At 35.2% G+C, this 24769-nt stretch overlaps 1 protein-coding gene across 17 annotated transcripts in view; it reads right to left on the bottom strand.

Annotated features, from left to right (window-relative positions):
• Positions 1-24769, bottom strand: part of PUM2 (pumilio RNA binding family member 2) — a 72309-nt gene that overhangs the window by 41463 nt on the left and 6077 nt on the right. For 5 of the 17 annotated variants that reach the window (XR_002830019.1, XM_023756465.1, XM_023756467.1 and 2 more), the window contains exons 2-7: positions 14212-14280; positions 13726-13834; positions 13190-13314; positions 7322-7430; positions 3338-3525; positions 2604-2773 (exon numbers count right to left, since the gene is read on the bottom strand). Coding sequence is in view for 16 of the 17 variants with exons in the window: in XM_023756465.1 (XP_023612233.1) it covers positions 2604-2773; positions 3338-3525; positions 7322-7430; positions 13190-13314; positions 13726-13834; positions 14212-14262 (752 nt within the window). In the remaining variant the exon portion in view is untranslated. Of the gene's footprint in view, positions 1-2603; positions 2774-3337; positions 3526-7321; positions 7431-12212; positions 12287-13189; positions 13315-13725; positions 13835-14211; positions 14281-17572; positions 17623-24769 lie in introns of those variants that run through there. The other 12 variants (XM_006091713.3, XM_006091714.3, XM_006091718.3 and 9 more) reach the window with 9 other exon arrangements.

Genomic DNA, 24769 nt, shown 5'->3' with positions numbered 1-24769 from the left:
GCCTCAGTTTCTTTACTGAAGAAACTAGAGATGACCTGTGGTTCCAAGTAAGAGAAACAAACCAAAAACTATTTGTAAACCTCCCCCCGTCCCCACCCCATGACAGCTCCCCAATTTGGCATAATCTTTATAACACCAAATTACTCCAGTTTAATTAAGTCATCAGAAAGAAATGAAAATGTGTAACACTGGTCAAAACTGTTTTTCTACTGACTAGCCTCCTTAACTTTCCCCAAGAAATTAATTAACACTGAACTAAATTTTAAGCAATGACTTTTTATAAAATCAACATCTCTCATCGTCTAAACTTTCTTTTTACTTCTAGACATAATGAATCCTCATTTATAGTCTGTTTTTTTCTACAGTAATATATTTTTAAAATTTATCTTTATTGTTGAAAGTATTACAGATTTCCCCTTTCTTTCCCTATTGACCCCCACCACCCCTGGCAGTTCCCTCCTGGCTCATCATCACACTATTGTATGTGTCCATGGGTTATGCATATAAGCATATAAGTTCTTTGGTTAATCCCTACCCACCCACCCACCCCCACCTTCCCTCCGAAATATTTTAAATAAGATCCTTTCCCCGTACAAGAAATAAGTTTGTTTTGAGGAACAATGAGTTCATAGTATGTTCATATGTAAGTGCTTAAATAAATGGCAATAATTATTTTACCTAGCTTTCAATGCCAGTTATTACACCTATGTAACTGTCCCCAACTATCAGGTACTTTACATTGGGATAAGTTTGCTAACACATACAGAACATTTTACAAAGTAACTACTGAATTATAAGAATGATTTCCCAGATATTTAGGTGAACTTACATTTTATTTAAAGATCAACCATTGTCCATATAATATTAGAAGAAATTTCAAACTCCTTTCCCCTTTATGCATACCTAATTTTTCATGTGACTATTCCAAAGGTTTATTTATCATTCAGAATATATGGAGGAGGGGAGTGAGACTGAAATGATGTTCTTTAAAATCAGCCAATTAAAAAAATAAAAAGACAGTTTGCTATAGTTTTTTCATTCGTTTCAGTTCTATTCTGATAATGTATATATTGATGACTTATCAGTTAATGTACATATTAATGATATGCAGCAGTGACTATATGGCCACAGCTATTAGTTTAAAATGCTTTTACACTGCAATGTAAATTCATATTAATATGGAAAAGTATAACCTCTTATACAAAACAACTCTAATTTAGCAAAAAGTGCAGGGTACAATAGGGAAAAAGTCATGTGCTATCAGTGGTGCTCTTTTCTTGCTATAGTTAATGGTGTATTAACACTTCAATTATAAATGTATACTCTGAGGGGTTTATAATCAATTCAGTTTTAAATGCATGCCCTTAACTAAAATTTAGATTAGGAAACAGCAGAAGAGCAAAATCAGGATAAGGTTCTAAAACAAATTGACTAGCATTAAATTTATTTCTTATCAAAAGAGGTTTCCTGGTTTTGGATGCTTTTTTGCACTTAGGACAAATAAAATGACATTTTTAAAGAGCCCTTGTTTCTCTGATTTTGATGACTAAGGCAATGAATGTAAAACCCACATGTACCTACACTCAGTTAACTGAGATTCCACGGTTCAGAAAATCTCAAAGAAATGGCTCATTTTCAGGGACAGGCCCCAAAGCATCTGATTATTGAAGTATAAAGTATAGGAAATCATTACAAAGAAATAACTTCCTAATATTTAGACAAAGGTGCACCACCTAATCAAAGGTTAGAAGAAATATTTGTTTAATTGCCATAAAGAGACAACTAAAAAGCTACAACTTACAGAATTGAGCTGAAAGCTAACTTTTTGAAGCCTCTAATATGCTCCCCACTTCCCAATTTCAGGAATGTTAAGTATTAGCACAAACTCATATAAAGGTCACAGATCCTAAGAGCTAATTATGTTTCCTCATTTTCAAGATTAAGAATTAAATTGGAGGTAGGAAACACAAAATAGGGATAAAAATAGGAAACTCCACAGAAAGGTGCTTAAGAGCAACCCCAAGCCCTAACTGATTTGGCTCAGTGGATAGAGCGTCGGCCTGCGGACTGAAGGGTCCCAGGTTCGATTCCGGTCAAGGGCATGTACCTTGGTTGCAGGCACATCCCCAGTAGGGGGTGTGCAGGAGGCAGCTGACCTCCATGTTTCTCTCTCATCAATGTTTCTAACTCTCTATCCCTCTCCCTTCCTCTCTGTAAAAAATTAATAAAATATATTTAAAAAAAAAAAGAGCAACCCCAAGAAGTCTGCCAGGAAAAATCACATATTAAATTTGAAATCCACTAAACTTTAGCAGGAAGGAAAAAGTTAAAATTTAGAAAGGTAACAGAGCTTCTAACATTAACGCCTTCAATGGAATGCACTAGTTGAGAGAATATTTTTAAGAATTGTTTTTTAAAAATGGCTCATAATCATTAACTAATATTTCTTATTTAAAAAATTAAATGTTCCTCCAGAGTAACACAAGGTACAAAGGGAAATAAAATAAACCCAAACTAGAAAAATGTCTACATCAGTTACATCAACTAGTAGTAATAATCCCTAAAGAGATATGCTTTTCTTCTTGAGAAAGTTAAAATCTTACTTAAAGTCTTTGCAATCGGCATCCATTCCATTTGGCAAACCTCTGCCATTTATTTTAGAATCATCATCATCTCCTTGTTTAAGATCTCTGTTTTGGTCCTCCTCAAATGGAGAAGCCTTGCCTTTTTGATCGCCTTTCTCAGGTCCATCTGTTTCAGCATCTCTAGTGCCCTGAGGAAAAAGAATCTGTTTGATTCTGAATATTTAATAGAACACACAAAAAGGGCACCATAAGGTGACCTAAAACTACACTATGGTGCATGTAAACAATAAAAACATTGAATCTTACTTTAATTTTGTATTCAACTAATTTATCAAAGGCCAAAAAACTGAGTGCAAACCAGTGATTTATAACAGAAGGGCTAAGGCAACCTTAACTATAGCGGTGCTGAATAAGCGGTAACACCACAAACGAGATTAAAATTCTACTTAATGCAGAGATGATTTTGTTTACTTACTTTCAGATCAAGTTCTACCACAAATAAGCAATTTTAATCTTGCAAATTATGTATTGTAATTAATATGGTTTGATTTTTGTAACATGGTTAAGAATATAAATATTCTCAGGAGTTCTACTGTTTCATGTATTTCAGCAAGTGGCCAAGAAGATGAGCACTAATAGCTAGCTATACAATTTCCTTTAGCTCTAGGAAGGGCCAGAAAAATAAACTGATTTAAAGATAACCAAATAACCACTGAACAATTATTAAATATTTCTTTATTCAAAATACTTACAAAAGTTCCCTTCCTAAATCGAGAATCCAATTTATCAGCAGGAGAAGAACTTAGCACATATTCTACCATGCTCACACCAAGGCCTCCACTTTCTGATCGCGGAGACAGTATTGCATTTACTTCACTGTTTCCATGAAAACCCTGTCCAGATCTTCTCTGTACCATAATAGGCTGGGATAGTGAATGGTCTGTTTGGAAGAAAGAACACAATTTCATATTTGTACTTTTAAATTAACTGAATAAACTTACACAAATTAATACACTAAAATAAGAAAAATCAGTATACTGCTCTATTTTTAATGTTATTACAATCTTTATGAAAAGCTCTTCATTCTGCTGAGACTTACTGGGCACATGTCTTAATCCAGATAAAAAGAGCCATTTGATAAAAAACAGGTAAAAGCCTATGTGAAGTTTTACATGTTTTGTTTTAAATATGTCAACCAAAAAAGGTCAATGGAGAAACAATCTGAAGGCTCAGTTGCCTATAAACATTAAAAAATGAAAGTTCTTCAAATTGATGGTTGCCAGATGGGAGGGGGGCTGGGGAAATGGGTGGAAAAGGTACAGAGATTAAGATGTACAAATTACCAGTTATAAAAACAGGCATAGGGAATATAAAGTACAGCATAGGGAATATAATGAATAATCCTATATAATAAAAGCATAATATGCTAAGTGTCTGACCAATCGATCGACCATTCAGTTCACCGCTTGACCAGTAGCTAGGATGCGCACTGACCACCAGGGGGCAGATGCTCCAACCAGTAGGTTAGCTTGCTGCTGGGGTCAGGCTGATAAGGACTAGGAGAGAGGGCCAGACACGCCCTGGAGCCCTCCCGCAGTCCCTCCTCGGCCGGCTGGCCCCCATCGGCCCTGATCACCGACCAGGCCAAGGGACCCCCCACCTGTGCACGAATTCGTGCACTGGGCCTTTAGTAATATAATAAGTACATATGGTATCAGATGGGTACTACTAGGCTTATTGGAAAGATCATTTTGTAAGTTATATAAATGTCTAATCGCTATGTTGTACCCCTAAAACTAATACTGTATGCCAACTGTAATTGAAAAAGAAGTTATTTTGGTGATTCATAACAATTCAAGACAAAAACCTTTAGGGATAAATTCTAGAATAAAGATAACTGTTCCTAAATTGGCAGAGGCACTTCTCAAGCTTACTGTTATGTACTGGACAGATGCAGAACACATGGCAATACTGCTATAAACACAAACTTAATTGTTTGTGTTTATAGCACAAACTAGTAGTAACACAGAATTTTCTATTCTTGGTATAAAAACTAAGTAGTAACACAGAATTTCCTATTCTTGGTGTAAAAACTATGTATCGAAGATGTTTCAAAAAACAAAACAAAACAAAAAACCCACAAAAAACCTAAGTATCGCTTAAAGGGTATTTTAAAAAGTCCCTTCTAATTTAAAAGTTTTCCATTTATTTTTGATTAACAAAAAATTATCCATCTGGTACGAATACCCTTTCTAAATATTTCTGTGACAAAAGAAAAGGCAGTATTTAAGCTCTGAGAGCAAATGAATACAAATATAATAAAACATTTGAGGCAACATTCATATACATTTGCAAAAAAAAAAGGTTTTTAAAGGAACCAATAGGCTCTTAGCTACCTATGGCTTTTTTGTGAACATGTTCAATACTCAATATGAGGTCTAGTCCTTAAATGGCTGAACTATCACAGAGGTACCTAGTCTTTATTTCATTAACTGTAATAATTTTTAAATGATTTTCTATTTTAATATCTTTATCCAGGAGAAATTTAGCCATATTTTTTATTTGATCATTCACCCATTCATTTACCCAGTTCAAATACTGATTTACTGTCTGTTGTATGAAAGAACAAACAAGACAGTCCCTACCCTCAAAGATATTATAGGCTTAATAGAAGGCAATCATAACAGAGTAAAAGTGCTTCAATAAAAACAATCCAGATTATTATTAGAAGGGAAGAAAAGGATATCAATCTTTTCTAGTCTTAGAGTAAACTCCAATCAGAAGGGCAAGAATTAAAGTGGGGGAAAAAATAAAAGTGAAGCTGGGGGTGGAAAGAGCATTTCAGTTAAGAGAAACCAGCATGTTCAAAGATCTGGAAGTTCCAGAACAAAATGAAATTAACAATCACAAGTAGTTCAGTTCAGCTGAGAAGGAAATATGACAGTCTCTTGCAGTCATGGAAATAATCTTTCTTAGAACAACAATTCCTTTAGAACAGGAATGTTATTCTTATTTGTACATGCTTGGAATTCAATAAAGTTTGTTCAGTAAATACAATAACTCCATTTATTTCTCATGTCTACTACTAAAAACTAATATTCCTCTTCAAAATTTTATCCATATAACTAAAAAAATTGGGAGAGTGGTATAAGGAATTAACTAAAATTATAAATTAGAAATATCTGGAACAAATGTGCTCAAGATGCTTTGCTTTGGAATGCTTTAAAAAATATCTGGTTCTGGTAAATAATGTTATTAATCATTCAACTCCCAAAACAAAAATCAAAGCACGTCTATCTACCAGTTTTCAAGCACATGTGATTTCTAGCAAAGTATAAGTGCCTTTTAGGGGGAAAATGTATCCCGGTACAAATAAATGAATAATTTAAATTAAGAGACCAATCTAATATATGTTAAAATCCGGGGTGGCGGCGGGGGGGGGGGGGGGGGGGAAATTCCTTGAGGCAAAAGATCAAATCTCATTTATTGGTTTGAGAATACATTACCACTGGCTGGTGAAACTGGTGGAAAAGGTACAGATCAAGCACTACCATAAACTGGTAGTGCTCACTGGTTAAACTCAAAGAAAATTCTCATTATTTTTAGGAAAATTTAGTCTAAATTAGTAGGTACCAAAGCTTTCAATCTTTTTCTTAAATATGTTTTTTAATTGATTTCAGAGAGATAAAGGGAGAGAAATATTCATTAGCTGCCTCCTGCACGCCCCCTACTGGGGATCAAGCCCACTGAACCAGGGCATATGTGCTACCAGAAATAGAACTGGCAATCTTTTAGTGAATGGAAAGACGCTCACCCAACTGAGCCACACTGGCCAAGGCTTTCATTCCTTTTTCCATTTTAAATGTAGAGTATTAATTGCCAGAGAATAGACTGAGAAATTGGGGAGCTGGGTGAAAAAGGTTAAGGGATGGGGAACCACAAACTGGTAGTCACAAAATAGTCCTGAGAATATATAGTACAGCAGAGAGAATATAGTCATTAATGTAATAATTATGTATGGTGCCGGTTGGGTACTTGTAAAGTACATGATTGTCTAGCCACTATGGTGTACACATAAAACTAAAATTTAAAAAAAAAAAGGCACAGCCAGTGTGGCTGTGGTTGAGCGTCGACCTATGAACCAGGAGGTCACAGTTTGATTTCTGATCGGGCACATGCCCAGGTTGCAGGTTCAATCCCAAATAGGAGGCATGCAGGAGGCAGACGATCAATGATTCTCTCTCATCAATGATGTTTCTATTGCTCTCTCCCTCTCCCTTCCTCTCTAAAATCAATAAAAATATATTTTAAAAAAATTCAGTCTGCTCCCTTTCTGGGAATTCTATCGTACTAAGGAAGTTTACTTTCTTTTTGGGTGTGGCTACTGTCTTATAAAGCTAGATTAGGCTGCAATTAGATAAAACTGTCACTGTCCTGTAATACAATTTAAAATTTCTATGGTTAATGCATCTTCTATTTTAATGAGAATTCAGAATTCTATAATCAGTTTTCACTTCAAAGAAAAACTTAGTAAAGTCTTACTGTGACAAGCACTTCTAGTCAATAAGTGGATCATTAGATAAGGATCAATTTACACCTGAAAATGTGCATTATAATGATTAATGAAATCTTCAACCAAGACATCATAAATTTTCTCCAACTATTGCCTGGGAGTAGGCAGGGTTTTTAAAAAGTCAAATAAATTAATAATTCTCACACATATATCACAAACTTACGAGAAGTTCCCCATGCAGTCTCTCTCCATTCATCATCCCCAAGAAAAATGCCTTTTTGTCCATCTTTTGTTGAATCATCAGGTTCCCAAAACTTTTTGGTAGGCAAAAGCTATTTGGGGGAGAAAAATATTACATTTAAATTTTATTCTAATTACAAATAACTAATATGTAGAGGAAAGCAAACTTACCACAATATGTACAAGTTAATGTCAATGAAAATTCAGAGTGACCTATTACCTAATTTGTCTCAATAAAAAAATAACTTCCTACTTATATTTGAGTACTGGCTTTAATAATTCTAGCCCTAAACATTATATCAAAGTCAACATCTGACTTCTCCTGATTTTTAACATTTTTCAAAACACATACTGGTTGAATGTCATGTGATTTTCTTTATAAATTTATCAAAAAAATTACTAAATTTCTAAGATATAGGTAATACAATAAAAATATCTACAGTGATAAAAAATTTGCCTTTACTTCCAAATACTGCCCTTGGTTCACCTCCTATCCTACAGCTTCCTTGATGGAAAACATTATTTTCATTCTTACTTCACTTAATCAATGGAAGTGAACTTCACAACTCTTCCTAGGTCCTGATCCTAGTAACCTATCAATTCCAAATCAGGAAGCTATAGATAATGGGAGAGATACACAGAAAAAAAATCCTCAAATACTTTGGAGATAACAATTTCAAAGTCCTGTGCTCTATCTATCCTATATTGCAACATACACAGCACATAAAAGTTATATTGAGCCGAACCGGTTTGGCTCAGTGGATAGAGCGTCGGCCTGCAGACTCAAGGGTCCCAGGTTCGATTCCGGTCAAGGGCATGTACCTTGGTTGCGGGCACATCCCCACTGGGGGGCGTGCAGGAAGCAGCTGATCGATGTTTCTCTATCATCGATGTTTCTAACTCTCTATCCCTCTCCCTTCTTCTCTGTGGAAAATCAATAAAATATATTAAAAAAAAATTAAAAAAAAAAAAGTTATATTGATACAATTATTCACTGATTACTCAAAATGTACATCTGGCCAATTCCTAACCATACTTTAATATTCATCTCAGGTCTCTCCTCTTCACCTTCCCTGACAGTCAGGAGGTGGGCTGGAAATATGTTTATTTTAAAAGAACAGACTTGTTTTCTGAGACATGCATTTGGCATTTTAAAGCATTTGAAAGACTATCATCTGTCTCAGCCCAATCTTTCAATGCTCAGAATTAAACATGTATATACTTATTCGTGTTTGCCTCCTTAAAGGCACGGAGACCTTATCTACAGAGAGTTCAGAAACATAAAATTAACTATAATAAAATAAATAGTAAAACTTGAATTGGGTCTGAGAGATAAAATTGTGTGTGTTGGGGGTTCAAAGTGTATGTGGAAGGTGAGGAAGACAAAGTAAATCATAAACAAAGGAACAACTTGAAAAGATGCATAGAGTGTGAGATAGAGGAACAGATGCAGGAAGGTCAAAGTTGATGCTGATAAAGATATCTAGGTCAGATTATTAGAAACCTTAAAGACATACTAAAGAAACTGCATATTACATTAAAACCAAAGAGAATTAAGAGAGGTTGGCAAGAGTGACACTGTGTTTAGAAAACAATTCAAGTTGCACATTGTAAGAATAGAGATATTCTAGATTATAGGCAAGGAAATCAGTTTAGGAGAATTACAACAGGGTGAACATGACAAGAACTGAAATAGTATGTCAGAAAGAAGCGAGAAAATAGAATGGATTTGAGAAAAATTTAGGAGAATCAATAAAATATAAATGCAAATGAGGATGGGTTGATAAAAAAGATAAAACTTTAAAATTTGGTTAACAAGGTAAATGGTTGTACTATTGATCAAAACAGAAAAAGAAAAAACAAAAAACACAAAACACAGGAGAAGCTGCTTTGAAGAGAATGGGAAAAATTCAACTTGGGCATGTTCCTAATCTACAGATATATATTTTTTAATTTTTAATTTTAAAGGAAACTAACTTCTGCTATTAAAAAAATAAGTTTTTGCATGTTCGCATTTTCCTGGGTTGCAAATAATATGTATTTAAAATTTAGACAATAATCTGCTCTAAAGAGGATCCCAATAAAATACAATAATCTCTGTTCCTTTAATTTTTAAAAATCTCATTACAGAAGTTTCATGTAAATATGGAAACAAAAAACAAAGCTAGAAATACAATACTAAAGCATTGTACTTAATATATTTAAAATGAACACTTACTCATAGTAAAAACCCAAGTTAATCCCTTAAAAATACTGTATAAATAGGCCACTTCACGAAGAAAAATGACAAATGGTCAGAGAATAAAGACATGTTCTTATCCCACACTTCATGAAGAAAAATGTTTCAAATGAAAAATTGAAAATAAAGTTATAACACCTTAATAGAAACATTTATCCCACACATAGAAGTGGTTAAAACAAACTTATCTTCTGAGATATTAGAAATAACAGAATCTCTTTAGAAGAGTATTTCAAAGTCTTCTGGGTAAGGTTCAGTTTAGTGATTAGTCATAGATCACTGCTTTAAAATGCAAACTGCACAACTAGGGGGGAAAATCTATGTCAAGCACTAATCTAGTGTGCCTACTTTTTGCCAAGCACTGTGCTGTGTATATCTTTTCATTTTGCAACCATTTCTAAGTTATCATGCACAGGAAAAGAACTTAGTAGTTAATAATATTAATACTTCTAGCAAAGGCTGTTACCAACATTCCAGAAACAGCTTTCTGTGACAGTTTAGACACTGTCAAACTTTTGGAGAAACTACTAGCTTGTGACCAAAAGTAAGTTCAAAGGACTAAATATACAGAAAGGCAACAATTCTGGATAGAACAGTTAAAAAAAGAAAAGATTACATTGCTACATTGGTTGAAACTGCAATAAAAATAGAGATTTGCCCCTGGAGACTCTTTTACTGTAGTAACATTACAGAAAACAAGGGCTAAGAGATCTTAAAGATCTGTAAGATACATTATCCCATACCACTTCCGTATTTCCATAATTCACAAAAGCTTTAAACCAAGGTCAGACAACTCAGTATTTCTTGTCAACCTGCTCGTCTGTCCTTCCAACTCAGAAATGATTGAGTGGACATACAAATTCATCCCTCCATGGTCCTCCATTTTATCAGTTATTTTCTTTAAGAAGCATTTATAGCTTGCCCTCTCCATCCCCAAAGAAATCAGTCAACACCCTAGGGTACTGTCTCAAAATAAATACACTCCAGCTAGTATATACTATGAGGGGCACTTAGACGTCAGATTTGTTATGTAAAATGACCAAACTAACAAAATTAACATAATTCTAAGGATTTAAAGGCCATGTGTCTACATTATTGTGTTTTAAATTAAGGTGTTCATATAACATCCAATTTGGGACAGTTTTGAGAAAGGAGGTGTTCGTGTTATTAATAATTATGCCATGAAGACAGATATATATCTGGACTGTCTTGGCAAATTAGAATGTAAGGTGACTATAATAGAAGTTCATACAAGATAGGCATAACTAAGATGTTAATAACTAAGTGTGCAGAGAACAAGAAAGACACAAAGTAATTCCCTTCTAGGACTTTTCTGTTAGTAAAAGATATCAATACTTCTTAATTTTTTAAAATCATACTATTTCCCCAAATGTTCTCCATTTCTAATATCCCTTAATGTCACCAGTAAACATTATCATATGTTGTTACTTCCAATATGAAGCAGTATTGTAAATAGTCAAGGCACTCATAAGTTCAAATTGCCATTTAAGCACTATTAATAGTCTTGGGCCATAAAATTAACCACTTCGAGCTTCAGTTTCCTCATCGATAAAGTAAGAATAATAATAAAGCTACTGTCAAAGAGTTTTTATGAGGCTAGAATGAAATAACATAGCTGCTTAGAACAGCATCTAGCACATAGTAGACACATAAATATTAGGTATCTTCATTACTGAAAATATGAATCTTTTAATACAGGGTGAGGCAAAAGGAGGCTTACAGTTGCTAGTAAGAGAAACAGTTTATTCATGTATTATTATTAGTTATATTATTTTCCATATGAGTAACTGTAAACCTATTTTTGCCCCACCCTGTATATACATAGTAGATAGCAGCATTAAAATTTAAACCCATCTGTTTAATTCTAAGGTACTGTTTTACATTCAACTACACAGAAGATGGTTCTTTTTAAGCATAGTGTAATCCATCAATGTTTCTGAAATTTCCAATAATAGGCCACCACTAGATATAATGAATAAAACAGTTTAAGATATTATTATGATATTCGGCCCATATGTGGATATTTATTATAGTGGATAAAGTTTAAGATAGAATTAAGATAGGAATTTATGCAGATGAAATTATGCTTAGGTATTTAAAAACTATTTGAAATAGCTGGTTTCCATTATATATATACATATACAAAATAGGTATATGCCTCTGCAGTATAGTTTGAAAACACTACATGGATTAGCTTTGCTCTTTTTAAGTCATATGACATAACACAAATAGGTAGGTCTTTTGATGAAAATGTGCTATGAAAAAAAATGGAATGAGTTTATGAATGAATACAAACCTGTTTCTATTTGTGAATGAATAGCTAGAAGAAACTACCCTTCTGATGATGGGCATGATCTACAAAAACCAATACATATGCAAATAGGTCTCTATGTAATGCAGTGCTTTGTACATTAGAGGTTTAAAACTTAAGACATAATAAGGACAACTTTATTTTTTAAAGAAAAAGTCAAGAATAGGCCAATCCATTAAAAAAGGATGTCACATTAAAAAAATAACAAGCAATTTTAGAAAACTCAAGAACCAGAAATTTAAGGCTGCTTTTATTTATTAAAATGAGTGAATTCTGGGATAAAACAAAAACAAAAAACCTCACCTGTCAGGAAAGGAGGAGAAGACTGGTGAGAGAGAGACAGGCAAAGAAGGAAATCCCAGAAGGTTCCCTGCTGCCTGTGAGATGAGGAAAGATAGAAAGACTTGTGGGAGAGAGAACCCAGAGACAGAAACCTGGGTAGGTTTCTTAGCTATCTCTTGGAGGTAACAGAATTAGTTGGTAAACTGTTAAGAAAAACACTTAATTAGTGAGTAACAGCTTATTTAAAAATACATTTTTACTAGATGAAGGTCACAGAAGCACTAACCTGCTGCTAGCCACCAGAAAAGCAGGAAGTCTAAACCTAGCCACTTTTACTCTGCATTTCTGACATTTCCATTAAGAAAGCCTAGATTTAAGCTTAGATCATTTAACATACTATTCATCCCCGCTTCTCTCCTTCCAAAAACCTCAAATATCCCTCCTCCATCCCCAAATAACTAACTAAACTCTTTCAACTACTGGTTCTGATTATTGATTATGACTTTTTTTTAAAACGGCAATGATATCTTTGGATTTACAAATACTATTTAGAAATGAAGAAAAAAAAAGAGCCAATCTGTAAATATATACATAATGTAGACTTGGGAAGTAAAGTGCTGGGAGGGGGGTATGTCTAAATAGAATTAAGGTAAGGTGTGACTTTACTTGCTCTTAAAAATCATTTTTAAGTTCAAGTTTGTCACAGACTAGACTGAAATATTATTCAACCCTGCTTTTAAGGTATGTTATTCTGCTTTCTAAAGACCAAAGAAAACAAGCAGCAGGGAAAAAAACAAAAGCCCCTTTCAACTGCTTCTTTTTATTCACCCACAGGGTAAATAATGCCTAAACAGACTCCACTGCATTGTAGTGAAACTGTAGTTCTAACTAAAGAATTATTCCCTTTTTCAAATTTTTTTAGGGCCCAGAATTTTACGTTATGCACTGAACTAACAAGTTTACTTTGGCAATACTCATGCTTAAGCACCTTAACTCACCCTTAAATCAGTCCTCTGAAAATGACAAACTCTTTGGAAAACGCTGTTCTGGAGAAGGGGAGGGTTAGCTAGCTGCAGGGTGCCCTCTTGTGGTCCAGAGGAGTGACTGGACTCTTTTTCTGCATCTGAAGAGCACAGATTTGGTTGGAGTGAGTCTCAGGAAGGTCTCTAATCTACCAAAGTAAAATAATCTCCAGGAGCAAGCAATTAATTACACATCTTAGGTCTGTTCACAATTATTTTGTCTTATCAAAGTTCACACTATGTTATGTTAGTACTATAGAACATGACAAAATAAAGATGTGATCACAGGGTTTTCATCAACAATTAAGATTTTCTAAATACTCATTAGGTATATGGAAAACTAAGTATTTTTGATGCCTTAAATAATATAATGATGAGATTAAGTGGGATCCCCCAAGTCATAGATTAACAGGACTGATAAAAAGCATTAATAAATTTAGAATACCCACTGTGTGCTAATCATTTGAAGCTATCAATCTACTAAGGAGACTAATATAAAACAATAAACTAACCAGTAATATAATAAAGTATATATAAAGATCTGTAAGAAGTCAGATGAGGAAGTATAATTCCACTGCAGACAGCAAAAGGACAACAGATGAGCATCTTTTCCAACAGAGTCTTGTAGAGGATTAGAAGTTTTTTTTAAGCAAACAGCAAACAAGGAGAGATTTTTGGAAGAGAAAATAGTGAACAATTTAGTATGGCTAAAGCAAACAGCATACATATATAAAACAGAAGGACAAGAATCAAGAAGGCTCTTTTCTGAGCAAAGTATTTATGATTCATTACAAAATATAACACATTATTTAACCAATCAACTGGACACATATCTCACACACAAAAAAAGCTGAAAATCACAACTACATAAGTGTATAATCAGAGGTTTTAAAAACCTGCACCATTAACCACTAATTTCAAGATTTACAGTTAAAAAAGGCTAAATGGCTCAAATAATCAACGTGAAATATACATTCTTAGCATTCATAAATATTTACCTCTCCCATTCCCCGAGATTCTAACGCAAGAGCTTGAAAATCATGATTCATTTCATCCACAAATCAAACCTGTTGAATAACAAAAACAGAATTAGTAGAAAGAAAAATTTAAATAATGGACTGCATCAACTATTTTTATATTAATTTTTATATTATATTACAGTTACTACTGATGTTAGCATGAGTGGAGATGGGCAAGAACAGATTTCTCTATGAAGACAGGTTTTCCTAAACAGAGCACATGACAGCAATCTACATTAAAAACTGTGTGCCAGCCTGGCCAGTGTGGTTCAGTGGTTGAGTGTCAACCCATGCACCAAGAGGTGGCTAGTTCAATTCCCGGTCAGTGCACATGCCTGGGTTGCAGGCTTGATCCCCAGTGTGTGGGGTGCAGGAGGCAGCCGATCAATGTTGATGTTTCTCTCTCATCGATGTTTCTCTCTCCCTAAACTCAATAAAAAAGTATTTTTAAAAATTGTGTGGGAAAAGAAAACCTACTAGTTTCTTGAGCAAAAGAATAGAAGGAAAATAAAGAGCATTGAGGAAGCAAGCTCAAGTACTAAAGTGTAGTTATCTTTTTTATATTGCAGTTCCTATTATAAAATTATTTTGCGTTACATCTTTCAGTAAAGGTTTTTCATAATTCCTCAGCATTTCATTATTTGTAGATCTCATTGCAAAAAAACTTCACTAAAATTACTTTAGTGATGATATAGTTCAAAGCAACGCATAAATTAATCAGCTGTAATTATAATGCTCATGTTTTCTTTTTTTTTAAAATATATTTTATTGATTTTTTACAGAGAGGAAGGGAGAGAGATAGAGAGTACATCGATGAGAGAGAAACATCAATCAGCTGCCTCCTGCACATCTCCTACTGGGGATGTGCCCGCAACCCAAGTACATGCCCTTGACCGGAATCGAACCTGGGACCTTTCAGTCCGCAGCCCGACGCTCTATCCACTGAGCCAAACCGGTTTCGGCTCATGTTTTCTTAAGAATAATTCCTTTCCATTCCTCTCAAACACAAACTAAAACATGTATTTATTTTTTCCACTTCTAACATAGTTGAAATTGCTTTTTATTTTTCATATGACAATGTATATGTTCTTGAGTCAAAGGCCCTTGCCTCATAGTGTTAAATATTGCTGGAGAAAAGCACTTAAGCCTAAAATAAATGCATAGCCCTCAAAGTTTTGGGCCTTACAATATAATCCTGGTATTTTTTCCAGTCACTTATCTCTCTCTAAAATTTCATAGCATTTTTATGTTTCAAAGCACTCCTTCCTTCCTGTAATACTGCTCTCTGTTGCTACTTTGTCCCTTATAATTCTTCTTTTTTACTTTCTTATGTGTCTAGTTGCTTCTTCACAGACTAATTGTCACCTCAACTCATAAATTAATGCTAGTGTTTACTTAGTATTCTATCCAAAGTACTCTCTTTTCTATCCTTTGTTCTGAGCAATCTCTTCAACTTTAATTGCTTTGAGAAATATATGTATATTCTTAGGACCCTCACCTCCATATTCATATTTCTAAACCAAATCTCTCTCCTCTTCAAAATTTCCAACTATCTTTGCCTTCAATAGAAACACACACACACACACACACACACACACAAAAGAGAGCAAAAAAAAATATCATAGACTAGAAGAACAATATCCACAAATCACATATCCAATATAGGATCTGTATCCAGAATATATGAAAAACTTTTTAAAAATAAGGAGAATAAATAACCCAATTTTAAAATGGGCAAAAGATCTGAACAGATACTATATCAAAGATATGTGGTATTGCATGATCTCACTCATATGTGGAATCTAATGAACAAAATAAACTGATGAACAAAACAGACCCAGAGACATAGAAGCATGGAACAGACTGTTGAACCTCAGAGAGAAGGAGGGGAGGGTGGGTGGGTGGTTAAGAGATCAACCAAAGAACTTGTATGTTTAACCCATGGACACAGACAATAGGGCAGTGGTGAAGGTCTGGGGGAGGGGGGGGGACTAGAAGAGGTCAATGGGGGAAAAAGGGGACATATGTAATACTTTCAACAATAAATAATTATTAAATGAAAAATAAACTAAAGTTAAAAAAAAAGTTCAGGGTTAAAATGACACAGAGGACCCATGAAATGCACTGACTGTAATGTCTGTTAATCTCTATACTGTACTACTGATAACACTGAAATAAAGATCCTCAGGATCTTCGTGGTACCAGAAGGGCATTAAAAAATGTTTTTGGTGTCTTATTGAAAAAGAGAAAAAGATATGTGGCAGCAAATAACTATTCTTTTCTCTTAACTTGTTAGGAAAGCTGGTTCACCAACAGTTCTCACACAACCAACATTTCATTCATCCATTAGTTCAATAAGCTTTTACTGGGCATTTTCAATGTGTAAGATTTTTCTTTTTTAGAGAGAGAGGGAGGAAGGGAGAAACAGAGATGTGAGAGGGAAACATCCATTGGCTGCCTCCTGTATACCCCATACTGGGAAAATTGAACCAGAAACCTTCAGTGCACAGGACTACACCCCACCAGCCAGGGCAATGTGTAAGATTTTGTAAAGAAAACACTGAGTTAAAATATGACCACTGTTCTCAGAGAGTTTAAATTAGCCTGATATGTTTTATGGTAATTGGAGGAGTAGCTCCTACCAAACCAAACAAACCCTCCTAGAGATAACAATATACTCTGGACAAAATAAACAAAAATAAAGCTATAACTTAAAATAAATAAATAAAATAACTGAAATCCCTATAAAACAACCCAGTCTTAAAGGCTTGAAGATCCAAGTAACAGAGTTTGGAACAAAAAGAGCAGCTGGAAATTAAGAAGGGAAGTCTTAAAAAGGAGGCAACCAAATTCTGCTCAGATTTTTAGACAATCTCTATATTCCACATGTGGAATAGATTCCAAGCAGCCCGATTAAGGTGAAAAGAACTAAACAAAATATCTGCTGCTGACCACCACAGAAGTCACAGAGTTTGAGTCCCATGAAAACAAAAACAATCAGAAACCAATATTCTCCATAGAATTTAGAGCATTTTCAATGTAAAATATGTCTAGAACACAAACCAAAATTATTAGACATGAAAAAAAGAAAAAACCCCAAAATTATTAGACATATATAGATACCAAAAAACTCCATTAATAAAGACCAACCCCAAGATGACCCAGGGTTAGAATTAGCAAAGATCTTAAAGCAACTACTATAACTTTGTTCAGAGATAAAAGAAAAAAACATGCTACTAATGAAAGAAAAAATACAAAATTTCAGCAAAGCAAAACTATAGAAAGAACCAAAAGGAAACCCTAAAACTGAAAATAAATAAATAAATAAATAAATAAATACATTTTAAATGTCACTGGATGCACTTAACAGCAGACTGGAAATAAAGCAGACTGATGAATTTGAAGTCAGATCAATAGAGATTTCCAATTTGAAGAAAGAGAAAAAGAGGAGAGAATGAGGTGGAAAAATTATTTGAAGAAACAATAGCCACAAATTCCCTTCAATTTCATGAAAGCAAAATTTACAGATTCAAGATACCAATGAACCCTAGGCAAGATAAATAGGAAAAACCCATACCCATGTACATCCTAATAAAAATGCTGGAAACCAAAGATAAAAATAAAATCCTGAAAAGAGCTAGAGGAAAAAACATTACAGAAAGGGGAAAATTATATAAATGACCACTGACTATGCACTAATCGGGACCAGAATATAAAGGACCAGACTTTAAAGTGCTGAAAGAAGAAAAAAATGCCAAACTAGAATTTTATCTGATGGAAATAACTTTAAAGAACAAAGGCTAAAACAAAGACATTTTTAAATAAAAAGAAAATCCATTACAACAGACTTCTAGCTCAAGAAATGCTTTAAAAGAAATTCTTCAGGCTAAAGGGGAACATACCAGATGGAAATTCAGATGATCAGGAAGGAATAAAGAGCACCAAAAATGGAAGAATGTGCGTTAAGTACAGAAGACTATTTTTTCCTCTTAATTTCTTTAAAATACATAAGCCCATTTAAAGCAGAAATTTCAACACTGTATTATGAATTTTATAACATCTGTAGAACTACTTTACATGTACATTCAATATCCACTATAATAAATATTTCTAGCCATACCGTCATGACACTGAGTTTTAAAGCAAAACCCAGTTTAAGATCAAAATATTCTTTTATCACACAACACATACACATATACATAAAATTTTATATACATATATACCCCCAATTATCAAGATAAGAAATCTTAGTCGGAATATGTCCTATCATTTTGTAACATATAATCTAAATTCTTTATCGTAATACTAGTGGCCCAGGGCATGAAACTCATGCACATTAAAAAGGAATTAGAGGAGATATTTTAATATTACTATTTGCCCTTTCTCTATAATAGAAGTGTCAGAGATTAAAGAAAATTAGTAAAATGTATATGAAAATCTCCCTCCTGTCAGAGTCTGGGGCGCACCACAGGACCCAGAGTCAAGTTCCCGCCCACCCGTGCGCACCTCGAAATCGCGCACCTCGAAATCGCGCGACACCCAGACCCGGCTGGCCCCACCCCTGTCAAGCCCCACAGGGCGGGGGGCGCACCCTCAGGTCCCCTGGCCCCGGCGCGAGGGCATGAGGGCTTGATGACCATTTGCATATTAGCTCTTTATTATATAGGATTATATAGGATGACACACTAATGACTTAGTATAGTCTACTTTAAACATCTTTGATTTCTAAGTTTCTTTTTTAAAAAAATTTTTTTAAATATATTTTATTGATTTTTTACAGAGAGGAGGGGAGAGGGATAGTTAGAAACATCAATGAGAGAGAAACATCGATCAGCTGCCCCCTGCACACCCCCCACTGGGGATGTGCCCGCAACCAAGGTACATGCCCTTGACCGGAATCGAACCTGGGACCCTTGAGTCCGCAGGTCGACGCTCTATCCACTGAGCCAAACCGGTTAGGGCGATTTCTAAGTTTCTTTAAATTTCCCTACATTTGGACAAAGTACACTCATTATTCTATAAGTTCTTCATAGGATTTCATATTGCTCTTGATTCTATGCCCTTTATATTCTTTTTCTAAGTTTTACAATTATGATCTCATTTTCTCTTAAGTCTTCTATCTATAGCCCTTATATTTTCTAGATCGCCTAATGGTGAATCATATGAAAGCTTCATGATAATACTAACATGTTATCAGGAATCACCTATTTTTTACACAACTTTCTAATTTCTTAAGAATGCTACAAATTTAGTCCTGGCCAAACCAGTGTGGCTCAGTTGGTTGAATGTCATCCCACGTACCAAAAAGTCAGGGTTTCAGCCGATCAATGCTTCTCTCTCTGTCTCTCCCTCTCCCTTCCTCTCTAAAATCAATAAAAACATTTTTAAGAATACTGCAAATATAAATCCTATCAGATTGACAATGCATCCACATAATTCTGACTTCATAATTCAATTTATAAAATATATTAAACTAGACGCCTGGTGCACAGATCCGTGCACATTCAAAAGAAATTAATTAGAAGAAATATTTTAATATTGCTATCTGCCCTTTCTCTATAATAGAAGTGTCAACCAAATTCATGATCGACAATGACAGATTAAAACACAAGCGTGCGGTTGGCACCAGGGAGAGCTTTATTATGTATCATACAAGCACGAGTCAACTTAGCCATATATATATAATAAACTTGCTTAATTAGACCTGTTTTCTGATTTAGCTAAACTTTTTCAAGCCCAGTGAAGCACCTCAACTTCTTTTTCAGGTAACTGTCAGCAACACAGCAGTAAATATCAACACGAAAAACATTATTGTAGATGACGCAGGGAGAATAAAGGGTAAAATATTTAACTGCAAGAGTGTTTGACTATATTCTGCGCAGTGAGAAAACCTGAAGTCATTTTCAAGGTCCACCATTTCTTACTTCTTTTCAGTAGGGTTAAGTTTTGAAACTTTCTAAATCTCCGTTTTCTGGCTAATGTAAAGAAAATAGGATTCTACCAAGTTTCCTATCTACCTACTCCAGGACTTCTGTGAGGATCAAATGAGATGAAGAAAACGTTTCATAGACATTTGGTTAAAGTGTAAAATGTTTCTACCTGGCTATAAAACAAGTCGTGTTCCAAGAAGGCTAGTTGCTAGGGAGAGGAAGCCAGGCGTTGCTATGTGATGTCATTACCCAGTACCCACAGCAACTGTTTCGGGCTGGGCTGGGCTGTGGGCCCAATTTTGCACTATGGGGTGTTGGCAACATTGGCTGCAATTTGGTGGGCTGTTGCTCCAGGGTGGTAACGGGGCCTATGTCCCACTTGGGGGAAGCTGAGTGTTGCTTTTACGGCACCAGGTCTGTGGTGCCGTTTATTTGTAAACTAGAGGCCCAGTGCACGAAATCTGTGTACAGGGGGAGGGGGGAGAGAGAGAGAAAGAGGGGTCTCTCAGCCCGGCCTGCACCCTCTTGCAATCCAGCGCCCCTTGGGGGATGTCCAACCATTGGTTTAGGCCCGATTCCTGTGGGATCAGGCCTAAACCGGCAGTCAGACATCCCTCTCCCAATCTGGTACCACTGGCTCCTAACTGCTTGCCTCCTGCCTGATTGCCCCTAACCACTTGCCTGCCTGCCTGATCATCCCTAATCGCCTCTACCTGCCTGCCTGATCGCCCCTAACCCCTCTGCCTCAGCCCCCACCACAGCGGCTTCATCTGGAAGGTGGTTCGGCTGTCCGGTCTAATTAGCATATAACACTTTTATTATTATAGATGGCCAGTGCGCATCATGGCAGCCCCTGTATTGAGCATCTGCCCCCTGGTGGTCAGTGCACATCATAGCGACTGGTCAGACAGACACTTAGCATTTTAGCCTTTTATATGTATAGATGATACCCCCAATGTGGTAGAGTAGAAATAGTATTTGATTTAGATTCAGAATATAAGAGTTCACAGTTTGATTTTTGCCAAGTGTCTACTCCCTAAATCTTAATTTACTTATCTGTTGTGAAGGTCAAAGAGGTAATGTATTCAAAAGTTCTTTGGTGTGGCTCAGTGGTTGAGCATCAACTCATGAACCAAGAGGTTACTGGCTCGATTCCCCAGTTAGGGCACAAGCCTGGGTTGGGGGCCCAATCCCCACTAAGGGCCGTGCAGGAGCCAATCTCTCTCACTGATATTTCTATCTCTCTATCCCTCTCTCCCTTCTCTCTCTTTCCCTAATATTGTATTTGGAAAAATATGAATCATCATCAAGAGCATCATTAACTACTCTAGAAAGAACGGACACTGCCTTGGCCAGTGTGGCTTGGCTGATTAGGAGTCAACCCATGCACTGGAAGGTTGCTGGATTGATTCCGGGTCAGGGCACAAGCCTGGGTTATGGGATGGATCCCCACTAGGGCCATGCAGGAGGGAACCAATTGATATTTTGCTTTCACATGGATGTTTCTCTCTCTCTCAAAATCAATTTTTAAAATCTTAAAAACAAAAGAAAGAATTGATAACTTTTTGAGGCTCTTCGGGTGCTCAGTGTTTGTCTTGTTAGTATTCCAGCCTCCTGCCTTGCTGTCAGGTTAAGCATCACTTGACTTGAAAGTTATAGCACCACTTCTAATATTTCTAATTAGGTTACTTTTAATTTGCAGTAACCTATAACCTGAGATATCCAAGTATGGTAGAATTTTAAGAGTAAACAGGCTCTAAGAAGGAAATTACCTCTAACAAACACAAGAACACATTTTAAAATTACAATCCTTTAGGAAAGCAATTTGGCATCATATCTATATCAGTGCATCTATCTCTTGAGCCAATCTCCCCAACTTTGAGGATCAATCCTAAGAATAAAACCTAAATATAAAATACCTTTATGTACAAAGATATTTGCAGTAGTGTTGCTTGCAATCCTGAAATTATTAACTGCATAACTGTCCCACAATAGGTAATACAGCACTACTATAAAATGGAGTATCATGTAGCTTATAAAAATATTTGAGTTTATAATTTAGAAAATGCTCGTATAGTAATGTTAAAAAATATTGAAAGGAAGTAAAACAAAATCCATAGTTCTTATGTGATCAGAGTACACCAATTCTTTCATCTATTTATCTGAATTTTATTGCCTTTCTACAATAAATCTGTATAACTGATGAGAGAAGGAAGATTTTTATTATTAAAAAAGAAACTTAGTAGTAGACTTAAGAAATTTTCTCGCCCTGGCTAGGTAGCTCAGTTGGTTAGAGTGTCATCCCAATACGCCAAGATAGCAGGTTTGATCCCTGGTCAGGGCACATACAAAAATCAACCAACAAATACATGAATAAATGGAGCAACAAAAATCATTGTCTCTGTCTCTGTCTCCCTCCCTCCCTCTCTCTCAAATTAATCAATAAATAAAGAAGCATAACAAAAAAATTTTCCCCCAAGAGTAAAGCATTGAAACTTTACTGAAGCTCTTTTTTGCTTACTTTCAGGTTTTCATCTGTGGTTCAAATAGATGAGGTCATAAGGTAAAGAACCTCTGGATAAATGTGACAGGTCTCTTACCACTATCGATCAATTCTTTCATTTGCCCAGCACAGGGATCAACAAACATTTTCTCTAAAGAGCTAGACAGCAAACATTTTAGGCTTTGTGGGTCTCTGCTGGAGCTTCTGAACTTTGCATTTTTAGCACAAAAACAGACATCAACAATATAGAAGTAAAAGAGCATGGATGTGTCCTAATGAAACATTATTAACAGTGAAATCTGAATTTCATATATATTTAACGTGTCACAAAATTATTCTTCTTTTGATCCCCCCCCCCCACAACATTTAAAAACCAATCATAGATAGGGGGCCTGGCCTGCAGGTCATCGTTTGCTGACCTCTCCTTCAATGCATTTACTCTCTTGACTGCTTCACACAAAAAGAGTAGACAATCCACTCTCAAATATGAGGAAACCAAGAGTTAAGCATCAGGGCTTCATTTTCAACTTTTTCAATTATTCTATCTACATGCATTTTAAAAAATAATGAAGATTTCAGATCACATTTAACCAAAGGTGATTTTATTATTTTCTTTAAGCGATCAAGTAGGTTACAGGGAAAAAACTTTAAAACACTTTAGGGCAATGACTTTCTATCAGTGGGCTGCAAGGATTTTTAAAACATGCCCCCTGACTATTAGTCACTGGCACTGACCCCTTTTCTTTTTCCTTAGACGGTCAAAAAAAAAAAAAAAAAAGAAAAAAAGAAAAGGAAAAAAAGACAACAGCCAACACAATAATCAATAGCCATCTAGTGTGAATCAAAATTACAGATTTTTTTTTGTGTCAGATTGGTAACAAATATTTTTTCTGATGTGCCACAGAAGTTTAGTAATTAGCTTATGTGTGCCATGAGATGAAAAGGGTTGAAAATAATAGGTTTAGAGTGCTACCATTTATTTCAAGCAAAAGAAAGAGAATGGAGAACAAAATGGGCAAAACAACGGGACAAAAAGAAAATAAACACTTTCAACTCTCCTGCAATAGCCTCCATATTCCCATAATAAAGTTGAAGGGGCATGGTTAACACATATGCCATAAATGGGACTCAAAATGCCAAACTGCTATGTCCTATATGGCTACAGATGTATCATCTTGACAGGGGTGGGGGTGGGGGTGGAGAGTAAGAATTTGGACATAAATTTGACAAGTTTAGATCTTAGGAAGGAAAAAGAACAATCCTTTCTTCTAATGAGCAACAGAATATATAACAATCAGTTACATAATATTGAACTATGTTTACTTACAGAAAATGTATTCAGGAGTATTTATATATAGTACACAGTACTGCTTAAGGTGTAAAAAGAAACTTCCCAATATTACTTCCTTTAATAATTAAACAATTAGCATTTGCTAATATAGAAGATACATAATAGAAACTTTTCTAGGGCTAAGAACCTGTGAAATCTTGAGATAAGTTTGAATTAAAGTTAGTTTTTGAGGTTATAATTCTGCTTCCTAGCAAAAGAACAGTGTTTTACTAAATTCTAAAATCCAACATTACAGGCATACATCATTTTATTACAATTCCCTTTATTGCACTTCTCAAATGTGTTTTTACAATTTAAAGGCAAGACCCTTTATCAACAAAAAGATTACCACTTGCTTAATTGTGATCCATGCTTTATTGTGGTGGTCTGGAACCAAACCAAAAATATCTCCAAGGTATGCCTGAAGCTAATTTTTCTGTAAGCAGCATTATTACTAATTATGTGAGAAAAAAAGATAAAGTACATCAAATAACTTGGTTAAGTTCTGTCAGTTTTTAGATGTACTAATGTATGTTCCAAAACGTTTACAAATAGTGTGAAGAACCAAGAATATGCATTAATAAGTATTATACATTTATATCATTAAGAGTACTAGTTTTTTTCAGTGAGCATCTGATCCAATTCCTCACCATCCTATATAATAAGATGTAATATGCAAATGGTCATAACGCCATGATGCATCACGACCAGATCACGGATCAGCAGAAGAGTGGGGCGGTGGAGAGCTACGGAGGGGGCAGGGCAGCAAGCTAT

Source organism: Myotis lucifugus, unplaced genomic scaffold, assembly GCF_000147115.1.
Source record: "Myotis lucifugus unplaced genomic scaffold, Myoluc2.0 scaffold_94, whole genome shotgun sequence".
In the NCBI taxonomy this organism is placed as follows: domain Eukaryota; kingdom Metazoa; phylum Chordata; class Mammalia; order Chiroptera; family Vespertilionidae; genus Myotis; species Myotis lucifugus.
The sequence above is the reverse complement of the archived record's forward strand: the minus strand, read 5'-3'. Positions and strand labels throughout refer to the sequence as shown.